This window comes from Vigna unguiculata, chromosome 4 (genome assembly GCF_004118075.2).
Source record: "Vigna unguiculata cultivar IT97K-499-35 chromosome 4, ASM411807v1, whole genome shotgun sequence".
Taxonomy (NCBI): Eukaryota; Viridiplantae; Streptophyta; class Magnoliopsida; order Fabales; family Fabaceae; genus Vigna; species Vigna unguiculata.
In genome coordinates, this window is record NC_040282.1 from 36822536 (window position 1) to 36838988 (window position 16453).

The window sequence follows — 16453 nt, forward strand, 5'->3', positions numbered from 1 at the left end:
ACAAAAGTTGAATACAAATGAATAATTTTTTGTAGAGAAAACTTACAACACGACCTTCTTACAAGGGTGTTACTTCACAAGAACAAAGATACTATAAGTTACACTTACTTTCGATGTTTCTTCTACCATGGTGATTTAAACCTTTATTTCTATTTTCTTTTACTCATAGAACCTAAGGTTAAAACACATTATTGTTATGTACAACACAGTATACCATCGACAATATAAATTGCAGCTATACATATCTATTTATGGTGTTATTATATGGTTAGTTGAGCAAATATGGCCATCGACAATAGAAGAAAATAAAAAGGATATTATCTCGTTAGTTTATCATTATTATTTTTCTTTGTATGTTAGTTCAAGCATGCAAACCTTTGATTCATGTGATTAAGCAATAACAATATACACAAATATAAGAGAGAACAAGAAAATGATAAAACCAAAGCTAAATTAAGTTACAAACTAATTTGAAAAAGATGCATAAGTACATGTGTTTACAGAATAAAAAGAAAATAATTTTGCAAAATATTACAAATAAATACCAATGTATAATGAGAAAAATTGGTAAGAAAAATTGGATTTTAAAAAATAATAAAAATTAGTATTCAAAAAGTGGTTAAGAAATATAAGAAATGTGAAATTTGTTCATTTATTAGTTTTATTGATGAATATAAAATGATAACAAAACAAAACTAAAATTAAAAACAGAAGAAATTATATGATATTGAACAAATAATCACATTTTCTAATAAGTGAATTTTTAGTCTAATTCAGTCTTACAAAACTAGTTTATCAAGTAAGGTTTGCAGGCACTTATATACTGTAAATTGATATACATCAAGCTGAGAAAACATTTTCTTGTAAATCCTTGTGCTTCATTGCAAACCTTCATGTTTATTTTGTCTTCAAACAAGAGACTCAATCGTGCTTTTGTTAGTGGCCTTCTGGTTAAGATTATTTTCAAAAACCATTCCTCCATATCCATATTGTTGAACAACTAGCACAGACGAGCGTGAACCAAAATTATTTGACACCAAAATGTCTCCTATAACTCCAAGTTCTAAGCAATCACACCACTCCATCAAATTTGAGAAGACCTTAGAGTTCCTACAATTTCCTTGACCAACTATGTAAATATCATAACCAAATTTGTCTATCTCATTGAGGACTGTAGGAATATTTTCACCACCATGAACATCAATCTCTGAGTAGGATATTGACTCGCTATTGTTAACCGCTGTAAGTCTGAATGTGCTTATATACTCTTCATCTAACTCCTTTTGCCTGTCTGTATCTATTACTGCAGTTAATATCCCTTGTGCTTCATCATGAATTGAAGCATCTACTTTTGCTGCGTCACCCAACAGAAGAATTCGAACCACTGAAAGTTGTGTTCCTGAACGTCCTGCCATCCTCCATGCAATAGCCAAGGCTTCACGGTCATCAGGGCCCCCAACAAAGATCACACAAATATGAAGGTTCATTTTTGGAACTAACCCAAAATCACGATCAACAAATATTCCCACGGAGCAGGGAGCACCGTGCATTACATTTTGGTTTATATCTTTGTATGAAACATTGGTTACTTCTAGAGTACCTTCTAAACTTAATTGTTTGTGAAATGGAAGAAGGATTAAGCTTGTGCGGTTCTCATCTGCTGAGTGGTATATGTCCTCATGAATAGTTGTATATGCTGACACCACATTTAAGGTCTCAACTCTAACTGCATCATATGCCTCTCCAAGTGCATCAAATGTGTTTTGAATGCTTTCTAACTCTTCTTGTGACCTGGTCAGGTTTTGTTCTCCGAGTTGGCTCCTATGCTTCCCTATATGTGCAGCAACTAGGGCAGCAGCACGTCCAGTAAGTTCGACAAGGTACAAGGCAAAAACATGCACAGGGGAAACTCTCGTGGCATTAAAACATTCAATTATGCTAATCATGCTTGCAGCTTGGCGAGTATTATGAACACATGCTATAAATCGGAGCTCTGCATCAATTCTTAGTTTTTGTATGGTCTTTAGCTTGTTCTGTTCAAATATTTGTCTTGGTTTGTAGACGACATTGATGATGGGAGACACAACTATAGTCATCAATAGAACAGCGGAAGTTATAACAGCATAGGTAGGTATAGAAAATATCTGCAACAACACATAACAAAAACTTATGAATTAGACTACAATTGTATATCTAAGAAAATAAAACAATTGAATACAACATTTTAAATAGATCAATACCGCTCTATCCCAAGCAATGTTCAACATTATTAATGCCATGGTGCCTTTATTATTCAAAATCAAGCCCAAGCTCAAACCATCTCGAATACGCATACCGAAGAAAAATGTGACAAATAAAGTGCTTAAAATCTTTAGAGCACACAACAAGAGTATAATCACAATTGTAAAGGGCCAACTTTCTTGGGAGAAAATTGCGATCAACATAAGTCTCATCCCAGTTCCAGTAAAGAAGAGAGGTACTAAAAAGCCGCTAACAAAATCATCTGAAATGGACATGACCAGTTCAGCAAATTTCCCATGTGGTAAAATTAATCCAAAAACAAAAGCCCCAACAATGGCATGTGCACCAAGAAAATCTGAAATACATGAACAGGCTAAAACCCCCATGAAAATAAAGAGCAATTGGTTATCACTCCATTCATCTTTGTCTTCTTTGTGATCAATAAACCATTGAATGAGTGGACGTACCACAAAGATGCACACAACAACGAATGTTATCGTGGATAACACAGTGTAGATAGCTCCTTTACCATTAATTGAAAATGGAACAAATAAAGTGAAAAGAATCCAACCATAGGTGTCACCAATCATGGCTGCTGTTAAAGCTGCTTTACCAAGACCAGTATAAAGGAGCTTAAGCTCAGAAAGTGTGTGTGCTACCACAGGAAAACCTGTAACAGTGAGAATTAAAGTCCAAATCATATAAGCATTACTTGTACTTTCCTCAAGGGGAAACATCATAACATGTCCATAAACGTTTCGAAACAAAGCATATAAGCATGGTGCAACGAGTATGGGAAAAACGATCCCAGCAATTGCGATGCTTGCAGCCTTCTTGTTCACATTTAGAATGGTATTTAAGTTCATCTCCAATCCACTAAGGAATGCATAATAAATGAGACCAATGTGAGAAAGGACCTCGACATTGACGACCCCATTTACCGGAAAAATGAACTCAAAAATTGTCGTGAATCTTCCAAGTAATGGCGGTGTCAGTAGAAAACCAACCTAGGTAATTATAATTTAGAATTCCCACACATTACATTGTTAGAATGACACATATAAGAAATTTTGAGATAAGTTTCATAAACAAAACAACATTGAGATTTATCTACTTACAGAGATTTGTGAAATGAGACGAGTTTGATGCAGAGGTTTGTAGATTATGGAAAAGAGACGAGATAACACAGCAACAAAAGCAATTTGAAATGCCAGAATAGGGAGCTCTGTTTTCAAAACTTTATCGGTTTTCCAAAATTGATTAGGATTAACTATAGATACGTTGTAACATGCAGGTATTGTGTCCGTCATTGTTCTTTCGATTTTGTATTTGATACACTTAGTCTTTATGTTTCTTCTACTATGGTTCTTTCATCCATGATTTTTCTTTTACTCAAAGAACCTTAGATTAAAAAACATTATTGGTATGTAACAACAGAATACATCATCGACAACATAGATTCCACCTATACATATCTATTTACGGTGTCACTCATTTATCATATCTTATAGTTAGTGTCATTTTTTGTTTGACGCAACAAATAGTTAAACTTTTCTATAGTTAGATAACTGCATTATTATTTTAAATATCTCAATTTAATATTTTGTTATTAAAAATCAATTATCATTGTTAGAGAAAATGGGTTCATTTTATTTTCCTATTGATAGCTTATATGGTTATATATCTTCCTTAATATAAAAGAACACGTGAGAATTTGTTTTTAGTTTTTGTTTTTACCGGAAAAAAAACTAATTAAATCAATTTTAAAACTAGCATGCAACCTCTCGTTCATACAAAGACAATAACATGCCTTTTTCATGTTGAAAAATAAAACTAAAATATACGGACTTGATTTTCGTTAAATTTTTCCACCCAACAATGTCACTATTTCAAGTCAACTATTACATAGGACTTGCAATAGTCTCATGTGTTTATTAGAATCCTTTAAAAAGTGATATTTTCACTTAGTTGAAGTTGTGAAGTATTAGATTTTGTTTGCTCATTTTTGGAAAAAGAATAAACATATTTGAACACAATGTATTGATTTTAACTATTTTTCAAATACATGTTAAATATATGATTTTTAAAAAGAGTATAAACTTTGGAATAAATAAAATGTCATAGTATGATTAGATTTGAAATGCATGTATAGAGAGAGTTATGAGTGCAATGAATTTTTATTCTATCAATGAGTAGATACTTTCGGTGTCGAACTTGAGAAAAATAAATATAATAAAAACATTACAAATATATTAATGTTTTTGTATTTTATAGAAATATACTATGTTAATTTTGATGTATATGAGTAAACATATCAAAAAGTGTAATGTATTTCCCATCCAATTATAGATTTTAAGTTAACTTTATTCAACCAAGAATTATTGAATAATTTTAGTACAACAATATATAAAATTATTTTTTATGTAATTGTTGCTAAAGAATTAGGTTAGAGAATTTTAGTTAAAGGTGAATTGGATATCAATTTTCATATTTGATCATTACAATAAAACTATTAAATCGCAACTAATTTTATGACCATATATATATATACTAATTTATAAACTAGTTAATTAGAAATTAATTTAAATATCAATTATTTTGGTAGCTAATGTTAGTGACTAATTTAGAAATCAATTCATAATAGAAATTAATTACCAATTTAGAAACCAATTATATTTTTTAAAACTATTTTAGTTATCGATAATTTTTAGTTTTTAGATTAAGATATAAATTGATTATTATAGTAATTAATTATTTTTTATCACTAAACTTGGTTATTAGTCAGTAATTTTTTTTAGTGAATTCATAATGTTATTTTTGGAATATAAATAATTGATTCAATCAATTCTCATGTTATATTTTGGAGTATAGACTTTGACAAATTTTTTATCACATTTATTTTATTTGTAGTTAGTGTACAAAATTATTGGAGATACTTTTAGTAATAAATTCTAAAATGATGAATGATTTACAAAAATAAATAGGAGATACTCTTTAGTAATAAATTCTAAAATGATGAATGATTTACAAAAACAAATAAAGTTAAGTACTTTCTGGAAAAAAAAGTTTAAATAAAATTGAAAAACAACTCCTTTAGAAGTTTTTCATGTTTGATCATCTAACAAAGTTGACAACATATAAGTTGTGACAAACTTGTGATGTTAATATTAATTAAAAAAGTTTCAAAACTAAAAATATATTTACCGACTCTAAATGTTTTTTCATAAAGAATTATATAATACTAATTTTCCACATTGCATAGAAAAATGTAGAAATCATTGCATAAAGAATTATATATTTACCGACTCAAACATTTTTTTCATAAACATTGCTTATCTTGAAAATTATAAAATATTTTTTATATTATCTACTTGTTGAAGTCGAATTTAGTAATTCAAAACTAAAAATTGTCAACCATAAAAATTAATATTTTAAGAAGGGACACTATTTAGATAATAATAATAAATATTTTTTTAGTTAATACATTTCTTGAAATAACTTAGTAAGCTGGAAAGACGATTTTATTTAAGTATTATATTAAAAGTAATTTAATTTTAGAGACGATGTGGTGTGGGGTATTAATGTTTTTTACATAGCTTTAAATTGATTTTTTTTAATCACAGATAGATTTTAGGTATTTTCACATTTTCTTAACAAACTATTATAGCACCTCCATATTTTTGTCTCTTTACTTCTTTTATTGTTTCATTATAAATTTATTATTTTAAGATTTTAGATAAAAGAAATTGTTATATATTTTTATTAATTTATTCACATTTATTAGTACTAGTTAATCTGCCCCAAAAGCGCACAAACACAACACTGGTACCACATTATCGTGTGATTAACTAAATATAAGATTCACTAACTATATTTGATAAATAAATATCTTTTATAACCCCAATGTGATTATATATATCCTTCTACTTAACTAAGGTGTATTCAAACTTTACACTATGATTGAAATTCATATAATTATATTTTATATACAATTGATGATGTTTTATTATATAAAATACATTTCTACAATAAAATTCAAAGAGTATTGAAATATTTAACATGTCTACGTATGTCCATATTAATACGGGTACGCTTCTCATACGTGTCCCGTACGTGGGTGTTTCAAAAAAGTCTTAATACTTCAAAATATGAAATTTTAATTCTCCAATAAAAATAGTTTAATTAAAGAAAAAAAGAATCTACGTGTCCAGAAACCTCCCAGGAATGCGACAGAAGCCTTATCTTCTGAGACAGGAAACAGAGGAAGAAGAAGACAACAGAAGCACTCTAATTTCAATTAAAATTGTTTTCCATACCTTTAATTCGATAAACACATTTTGGACAACCACTTTCAAACAACTTCTATGAACAAGACATTTTTTCCTATTAAAAGAAATTAAATATAAATATAATTTTAGTCTTGAAGCTATAAAATTTGTATTTAAAACTTTAATATATTTTAATTTTAACTTTTAAAAATAAATAAATATAATTATTTTAGTTCAATTAATTATGTTAAATTTTGTTATACGTGTCGACTGATATTGAAATAAAAATATATCAAATGACAAATAATTTAATTATTAGCACAAAATGATTTAAAAACATAATAATTTAATTAGATTAAAATAACTATATTCAATATTTTTAATATGTAAATAAAATTTAACATAATTAATTAGACTAAAATAATTATATCTATTTACTTTTAAAATATAAAGATTAAAATGTATTAAAATTTTGAACGTAGACTAATTTTAATTTTCCAGTTAAAAACTAAAAGTATATTTAACTTTATTAAAAATTATAAAATTTGCATTTATTAGTTATGAGATATTATCTTCATCTCATTATTTGTTACTTGTGGGGATATATATATATATATATATATATATATATATATATATATATATATATATATATATATATATATATATATATATATATATATATATATTTTAAAGTACTTAATATACAAATCAAATAAATTTTTTATTAAAATATTAATACAATACAAATTTAAATAAATTGCACCAAAATTTAAATTTTAAAAACTTAACCTTTTTAAAAATAACTTTAATTTTATAGGTTTAGATAAAAGTAAAAATATATAAAGTCAAATGTTAACCAATTCTTTAATAATTATTGATATTATCTTTATTTTGATCACCGAATTTAAAAAAGAAAATTACTAAAATAAAACACGGTTATTATTATTATTATTAAAAAATATATAAAAAAATAATTATGAAGTCCGCTTTGGATATTTATAAATAACATACTAAGTACCCTCATAATTTCATATAGTAAAATTTATTGAAAATGCAATACGAAAAATCAATTCTCTAATAATGAATGTGCCCCACAACAATGATTTGAAGCTATGTTTGAAGTTGCCTCATACGACTTTTTTGCACATACACACACCCCAGAGTGTTAGAGGGTCCCCTCATCAAGCTGTCGTACGAAGTTGTCTCTTTTCTTCCTTCTATCCTGTTGGAAGATGTAACTAATTAAGCATCATGGTAAAGCTTTTTTAACACAGGTTTTTTTATCAGGTTAAAAATTACAATGGGTAATCAAAGTTTAAATTTTTATGCAAGAATATAGCAGTTGAAATATCACAGTAACTTAGTTTTTATTCCAGTTATATAGGATTTGTTTAAAATGAAGAAGATAGTTTCTCTATCATGAACCACACGTGATAGAACATAAGTTGCCTCTTACGACTTGTATACTCCAGACTGTGCATGTAAACAAAGTGTCACTTTTAGCCAACTGGACTCAGTTGCCGCTTATGACTCATCCTTTAAGTGTTCATGTATATATGACAAAGCAAGAGCTTCATCTTTCTCATCATTGTGAACTCTAGTTTTCAGCTCTGTTGCAATTTTCCTGACAGAATATACTTTTTCTCAATCCAGTTCAGAAGAAAGACTCAGAGTTCATAGTTTTACATGGAGCCTTCAAGTTATCAATAAGGTAATAAGAATATGATGTAAAGTGTGTGATGAATGTTTTGGCTTGATTTAACTGCTGTGTTATATGTCTTTGCTGTTCATTGGATCAATATGGTTATGGATTAAAGCTGAAAGAGGTAGAAGATACTTGTATATCAGATGTGGGAAATCTTTCTTTCTCATTTTATATACATTGGAAAAATGAATACCTTTGTAAGTTTAAACCAAAAACATGTACTACTGAGTGGTTTCAAATTCTGGCTTTTAGGGGTGGTTTTAACTCAGAAGAAAGATAAAAACTTTGTTTTTAGAAGACGTTGAACAGTCCATTTATGTGTTCTTTGATGCATTTCTAGGGTTCAATGAAACTCTTTTTGTTGTTCGATTTTTCTAGCATGTAGAGATGTACTTTGCTCCATGTTTACTGTGTCGGTACTTCATAACATGATGCAAGCAAATACTAGTATTTGAGGCCTTGACTTCGGACAGCTAGCCCTTAAAAAAAGGAAAAAGTGGATACGGTTCTCAAAGTCAAGTGCATCTTGGATGAGGTTTCGACAGTACAAATATGGTACCAATTAGCTCATTTTTGTTGGCAAAGAAAAAAACACCATTTCTCCCAGTAAGATACTTACACGTGGTATTGACAAAGACTTGAAACATCTTTTATTGGTATTGGATTGTTGGTTGGCTAACCATTTCTTTTTATTACAGCTTATTATGATTTTTGTCCTAAGTTGTTTTTTACATAACTACTCCTTTTAACTTTTATTCTGGGCTTTGAAATTCATGCGATTTTATCTTACAACACTGTTGTCATGTTTTATAGCATGGAATTCCAATGTCTGATCTAACTCAAGTTTATTTACAGCATAGTACTGCAGTGGTGCTCTGTCAAATACCGTAAAAAATATGCACTCTACCTGTTTGATCGTTAATCTTCAAAAATAATTATTTACTTAATTCATGTCATGAAGTGTTAGATTGAATAGTAATGGAGTGTTATTTAAAGGTTGGATTTTCATGTAGTCTCAGTAAGTTACTAACCAATTGGCTTTCGATGTTCAGGAAATTCTACAAGACAACCTTGTATTGTGTTGACCTGAAAGGTGAAAGTTTGAATATTTGTTTGGAAATTTGGGAAGTGTTGCTTGTTTAAGCACAAGAATGGCACTGGCTCCTCCTCCAAAAGTTGTCCTTGGTTCAGTAGCCTTTGCAGTGTTCTGGGTTCTAGCAGTTTTCCCATGTGTGCCTTTTCTACCTATTGGGAGAACTGCAGGGTCCCTTCTGGGTGCAATGCTTATGGTCATATTCCAAGTTCTGACTCCAGATCAAGCTTTTGCTGCAATTGATATTCCAATTCTTGGTCTTCTTTTTGGCACAATGGTAGTGACTGTTTTTCTTGAAAGAGCAGACCTGTTCAAGTACTTGGGGAAGTTGCTGTCATGGAAAAGTAGAGGACCAAAAGACTTACTTTGTAGAATCTGTCTGATTTCTGCTATTTCAAGTGCTTTTTTCACCAATGACACCTCTTGTGTTGTGCTGACTGAATTTGTGTTGAAAATTGCAAGGCAGCATAACCTCCCACCTTACCCTTTCCTTCTTGCACTTGCTTCAAGTGCTAATATTGGGTCCTCAGCAACCCCAATTGGGAACCCCCAGAATCTGGTTATAGCTATTCAAGGCAAAATATCATTTGGGAGTTTTCTAACTGGCATTCTTCCAGCTATGCTTGTAGGACTTGTGGTGAATGTTGTAATTCTTATAGTCATATATTGGAGGGTACTAACTATTCACAAGGATGAAGAGGATCCAATTTCAGAAGTAGCAGAAGAGGAGATTATGTCTCATCAGTTTTCTCCAGCCATAATGACTCATTGTGCATCATTTAATTCTGAAGAATGCAGTGACAGTTCAGAACCAACTAATAATCTTCAGAACTCTTCTCAAGTTCACACTATGACAAACCAAACAGTGCCAAGTTTAAGTGAAGTTCAGATGGGTGTTAGTAGCACAAACTCAAAGGATTCCACAACAACCACAAATGCACCTAAGGACGGGACCAATGACACTAATCCTTCAAAAGATGTTGCAATAGTAGTGGATAGACCTAAAGAAGCACGTATTATGCACTCTTCAGAAGGAAAGGAGGACTATTTGAGCATAAAATGGAAAAGGATACTGTGGAAATCTTGTGTTTATGCAATCACATTGATGATGTTGATTGCAATGCTTCTTGGTGTGAATATGGCATGGGCTGCAATTGCAGCTGCAATAATTTTGGTGGTGCTTGATTTCAAAGATGCAGGGCCTAGCATAGACAAGGTAAAACTTATATCATAGAACATAATCTCATTTTATCTCTCTTCCTTTTGAAACCCTAGCTATTGTTATTCTTGTGCCAGTTGAACTTTGGACAATCTCTCACAGTGATTTTTCTTCTTGGAACAAACAGGTCTCTTATTCCCTTTTGATATTCTTCTGTGGAATGTTTATAACAGTAGATGGCTTCAAGAAAACTGGAATTCCAAGTGCTCTGTGGGACTTAATGGAACCTTATTCCAGAATAGATCATGCTACTGGAATAGCTGTACTTGCTGTAGTTATACTTGTCCTATCAAATTTGGCTTCAAATGTACCAACTGGTAAGCACATACACTTGCCAAAACAATTTTTCTTCTTGTCTTTAGAACACAAAAAACGACCAAAACTAGATTCATATTCATCTCTGCTAAGAGCATTTTCATCTGATGAACCAAAACATTCTATCTATGTTTTACAGTTCTGTTGCTTGGAGCAAGAGTTGCAGCCTCAGCTGCTGCAATTTCCAAAGCAGATGAGAAGAAGGCATGGCTAGTCCTAGCTTGGGTGAGCACCATAGCAGGAAACTTTTCACTGTTAGGATCAGCTGCAAACTTGGTTGTGTGTGAACAAGCTCGTAGAGCACCAAATATTGGATACACATTAACTTTTTGGACCCATCTCAAATTTGGTCTTCCTTCAACTCTCATAGTCACTGCTATTGGATTGACCCTCATAAGATGATAAAAGAATTACTGAATGAGACATTTACACAAACAAGTTAGGTTCATTGTAACACATCTTAAGGTTGTGTACATGTACATAAACAAAGGATTTCTCTATTTTTTTCTTTATCATTTATATCATCAAATAAATGCATGACCATGATGATCCTAGCAAAAAAGTTTGTTGGGAATTCTCTGAATAATAAAATGTGAGTTTTTATTTTATGTGGAGTGTTATATTTCTTTAGTTGCTTAACTTTCTCTAAGTTAGTGCACTCACATCACATGCTACCCTTTTGCAACTTTATGTCCCTTGTGTTGCCATGATCTGAAAGCTTCTCATCAAAGGTTTGGTGGTTGTTTTTCCACATATTTTGAGAGATCAAAGGAAATAGTGGTGTGTGGATCTCTTGGATATAAACATGTCCATTCTCTATCTGTGAATTGTCGAATGTTTGATGACTTTTCCAAATACAATGAACAGAATAAAAGTTTATGTAATTAATGAACATTTGTCCAAAGAAAATTATAAGAGTGAATAGAAAAAGCAACCAAAAAAGACAAAAAAAGAAACATTAACATCCTATTTTCTATCTCAATCTTTTTAACAAATTTTTATTAAAGTATAACTCGTTAAATAAGAGATAAAATCTACAAAATAGAGTGATAATCAAATTATTCTAAAAATATCTCTAATGTTTTTGGATAAATGGTTTTAAGATTAAGATTATAATATGAACATGTTGATTAATCTTAAGATACACAATACTAGAAATCTTGAGGTCCAAACATGTTGTTCATAACCACATTTATTTCCTTTTACAAAACTCCAACTTGAAATATTATTTAGTTTATTCAATCTAATGCAACTCCTAAGAAGTACTTGGGAATGTATAGAAAGAGTTTTTGTGTTCATAGTTGTAATGGCAAGTGATTTGAATATGAATATATGAAGAAGACACGTGCATGGTTATGTAATGTGGGAGCATGGCACGTGGGAGCAAGCACATACATCTCCCTTTACCTTATTTTCAAATTTAATGTTATTGTGCCTTCCCTCATTGCTTAATTCTTTATTTCAATTTGCATATCTTTAATTCTTCATATCATTTTGTGTCTCTTTTTGCAATCAAACTCCTAATACCATAATCATATATATATATATATATATATACATATATATATATATATATATATATATATATATGAAGTATTTGATTTCAATTATAAAATTTATGAAAAGAAACATCATAATTGCTTTGTAAGGGAAAGTAAAATTCTTTTTTTTTTTAGTTTTGCATCCAAAATCAATGGAATGACTTAGCATGATTGTGTGAGAAATCTAAGGAACACATTGACACAAATTGTAAGCACATTTGACACCTCAATTGAATTGGAAGCAAACATAATGTAAGAGATTGTATCATCATCATGTAGTGAGCATGGAACATTGCTTGCATAACACCCTAGAGGATGAATCAAATGAATAAGATAGTTAAGGGATCCAACTTCATTATACTTTTCAAAAGACAATTAATTCTTATAGATTTTATTAGTCAATCTTGATTATGTTATCATTAACCTACAAAATTATTCAAATATCAATTTATTAAAAGAACTTAAGTCTCTTTGTTTGCTACCAATCTCTCTAGAACTAGTGAAACTAAAATAGTCTAAAAAATTGTTTTATTAATGATTAATTATATTTAACTTATCCTTAAGAATCAAAATAGTTGATTCTCCTTTGCTGCTCAAAATAATCTACTACTTACTTTTGAAATTGTAAAATCATAAAATTAGAACAACACGAATATTAAAATGAAAGAAGGATAATAATAAATAGTCCTTAATTCAATAAAGAGATTAATAATAAATAAATTTAATTACATTAAAGAACAATGAAAGGAAAAATTCATGAATATTGCTAATTTTCTTCCATATTTGATCATTCATGCAATAAAATTAACAAAAAAAACTAAAATTCATTGTATAAGATGATAAAAAAATTAAACTTAAAGAATATTAGTTGTTGGAAATAATACAAGGTGAGTCAAAGTCTCACATCGGATAGAATAAACAAAGTTAAACACTATATAAAAATAAAGTCTCATAACATCATTGTCTTAAAGTTTTTGGGTAAAAGTCAAATGTCTTATATTTATAATACAAATATCATATATATAAAATCACAATCATGATAGTTCGGAGTGAGTGACCATATAACTATAAAAAATGGTTGAAGTAAAAGTAATGTCCATACCCTATTGTACCAAATATAAATAAATTCAGTAAACTTACTTTTAGTAACAAAGAAGATTTATGTTAGGAAATACATAAGAATAAGAACGTATAAAAGGATATAAATAGTTAATAAAATTAGCATTGATGTACTCATTTATACTAGCCACTAAATTTTTTTCCAATCTTTATAAGTCAATAATGGTAATGTTGTTATTATAAGTAAAAAATCAACTACCACAATCTTTTCAGAACTTGTTTTTCCTTATTTCAATTTCAACAAAGGATATTAGTATAAACAACGTATTATATAGATATCTACATGAATATAAAGAATCTCTGGAGTAACAGATGGCTAAAATTATTTAAATAACTTAAAGTTTATGATGATTAAATTCAAAACAACAATACAAATCCAACCTGAATTTAATTATATTTATTCAATAGTACACAAATTTCTCCAACAACAATTGAATACTAGAAATTAAGAGCATTCTCATTATTTCAACATTGTCTATAGTACAACTTTTTTTTTTTCAACTTTACCCATGGATTACTTTTCACATCACACCAAGTAAAACCTCGGATTCTTGGCACAAATATCATTGACCTCATTATTTATAACCTTACCAATTTTCTCACCGACAAAAACTTATCTCAAAGATTTAGGAAAAATGTAAAACTTTTTTAAATTTATAATATAAAGATTGCTTGAAATAACTTACCTTTACTTATATAGTTGTGAGTTTAATGTCTTTGTTTAAATATTTTAATCCATTCAAATATATTTTTAGCTCATTAAAATCCTTAATTTATTAAAATCATTAATGTGTTAAATTTAAGTAACTTAATCCATTAAAACAATATGAAATTCAAATGCTTAAAGATTCAAGTAAAATATAAAAATATTTTTCATTTCAAATCCAAAAAATTTAAAAGAACATTTTAATAGATGAAATATATTTTAATCTATTAAAATAAAAGTAAAGATTTCAAACAAAGCTACAAAATTTTAAATAAATTATTTTCTTTACCTATGTTAGACAAACATAAAGAAATCATCGACAACATTTTTAATATATAAATTATAACTTACATATATAAATATGTTTGAAAATTCAAGTATGAGTTTAAGTCCCACGTTGGGTAGAAATGAAAAAGTGGAGTACTATATAAGAATGAAGACCCATAAATCCATTGTCTTAAGATTTTGGGTTGAGAGTCACTACTAAAAAAACTTATATTTCATGCTAATCTTGTTTTGAGAAATTTTTCGTAAGAAATACTTACAGGATAGCATCTTGTTTTGAGAAATTTTTCGTAAGAAATACTTACAAGAATTTCTAGTTATGAGTAGTGTCAATGTCTTATGTAGTTAGGTTCAAGTCTCATTGGTGTTGCATTTCCCTAATGAACCTCAGGTGCTTTCGCTGAAAAGGAAGGAAACGGTTAGACTGACTTGAGTAAGTGAATAGCATTACATAAATTCATAGATGTATTTTAAATTTTACCTTTTGTATAATATTTTTTTGTTAAAATTTAGTAATAAATTATATAAAGTTGTAGTTTATTATAAAAATAATTATTACAATCACACATGTTATTTTTTTTTTTTAACTAAAGATTTGGTATATCTATATCATTTATTCAAAACGAAAATACAAGTATTTCTTTTAAAAAAAAGTTGGCTCGGCATAAACTAAAATTATACAACAATAACTTCAAATTAATTCACAACTCAAATAATTTATATCCAACTAAATTTATTCGATATAAATTTTAGAATATTAAATTTAGCATATACTAAATTAACCACATTGATGTTAATCCAATCCGATCCAAATAATATTCAAACTTAATTTCAAGATTTCATATCTCAATAATATGTAATTATAAACAATCATATCGATGAAAACATGTTAAATATAAATTATTGATATTCTAAAAATTTATGTAAGCACTGCATTACTTTTATTTTCTTAAAATATAAAGTTTTCCTCATATTTAAATTTTTATAGATTATGTTTACAAAATTTTATATTAATATAAAATTATTTAATATTTTATTCATATGCATCAAAATTAAGATGATATATTTCTATAAAATACAAAAACATGAATATATTTGTAATATTTTTGTTATATTTCATTTTTCTCAAATTCGGCATCGGAAAGTATTAACTCATTGATAAGGTAAGTATTCATTGCATTCTTAACTCTCCATACATACATTTCAAATCTAATCACACTATAGTATTTTATTTATTTTCAATTTTATACTTTTTTTAAAAGATAATATATTTAGCATGTTTTTAGAAAATAGTTAATATCAATAATTGTGTACAAATATGTTTCTTTTATTTTTCAAAATGAACAAATGAAGTCTAATACTTCGTAGTTTCAACTAAGTGAAATATTATTTGTTAAAAGATTGTAATCAACACATGAGACTGTTGCAAGTCTAATGTAATGGTTGACTTGAAATAGTGACATTGTTGGTTCCATGTGAAAAATTTTCAAGAAAATCAAGTTTGTATATTTTAGTATTATTTTTCAACATGAAAATGCATGTTCTTGTCTTTGTATAGACGAGAGGTTGCTAGCTTGTTTCGAAATTGATTTACTTAGATTTGTTTCGGTTCACAAAAAACTAAAAACTAAAAACTAATTCTTGCATGTTATTTTATATTAAGGAAGATATATAACAACATAAGCTATCAATAGGAAATTAAAATGATAATCTATTTTTTGTAACAATGATAACTGATTTTTAATAACAAAGTATTAAATTGAGATATTTAAAATTTAAATATTTTATAAAATATTAATAAAGTGGTTGTATAAAATAATAATGCAGTTATGTAACTATAAAAAATTTTGGCTATTTGTTATGTCAAACAAAAAATTGACACTAACCATAAGATGGGATAAGATGGGTGACACCATAAATAGATATGCATAGGTGGAATTTATGTTGTCGATGATGTG

General features: G+C 28.4%; 2 protein-coding genes across 2 annotated transcripts; one reads left to right on the top strand and one right to left on the bottom strand.

Annotated features, from left to right (window-relative positions):
- Positions 1 to 908: 908 nt before the first annotated feature.
- Positions 909 to 3551, bottom strand: LOC114180857 (cation/H(+) antiporter 15-like). Its single transcript, XM_028067149.1, has 3 exons — positions 3360 to 3551; positions 2241 to 3248; positions 909 to 2144 (listed from the first exon to the last, which is right to left on the bottom strand). Exons 1-3 carry the CDS (start codon positions 3549 to 3551, stop codon positions 909 to 911), a joined length of 2436 nt encoding a protein of 811 aa, XP_027922950.1.
- A 4423-nt stretch (positions 3552 to 7974) lies between these two features.
- Positions 7975 to 11452, top strand: LOC114181149 (silicon efflux transporter LSI2-like). The gene is made up of 4 exons (XM_028067509.1): positions 7975 to 8223; positions 9270 to 10526; positions 10657 to 10846; positions 10984 to 11452. The coding sequence occupies exons 2-4, from the start codon at positions 9369 to 9371 to the stop codon at positions 11244 to 11246; spliced, it is 1611 nt and encodes a 536-aa protein (XP_027923310.1). The 5' UTR covers positions 7975 to 8223; positions 9270 to 9368; the 3' UTR covers positions 11247 to 11452.
- The last annotated feature ends 5001 nt before the right edge of the window (positions 11453 to 16453 follow it).

Excerpts from the sequence above, each read along its gene's own strand:
- LOC114180857 (XM_028067149.1), bottom strand. The coding sequence starts at position 3,551 with ATGACGGACACAATACCTGCATGTTACAACGTATCTATAGTTAATCCT. Across the intron at positions 3,249-3,359 it reads GTCTCATTTCACAAATCTCT|GTTGGTTTTCTACTGACACC; the intron begins GTAAGTAGATAA and ends ATAATTACCTAG. Across the intron at positions 2,145-2,240 it reads ACATTGCTTGGGATAGAGCG|ATATTTTCTATACCTACCTA; the intron begins GTATTGATCTAT and ends GTGTTGTTGCAG.
- LOC114181149 (XM_028067509.1), top strand. The coding sequence starts at position 9,369 with ATGGCACTGGCTCCTCCTCCAAAAGTTGTCCTTGGTTCAGTAGCCTTT. Across the intron at positions 10,527-10,656 it reads CAGGGCCTAGCATAGACAAG|GTCTCTTATTCCCTTTTGAT; the intron begins GTAAAACTTATA and ends TGGAACAAACAG. Across the intron at positions 10,847-10,983 it reads GGCTTCAAATGTACCAACTG|TTCTGTTGCTTGGAGCAAGA; the intron begins GTAAGCACATAC and ends TATGTTTTACAG.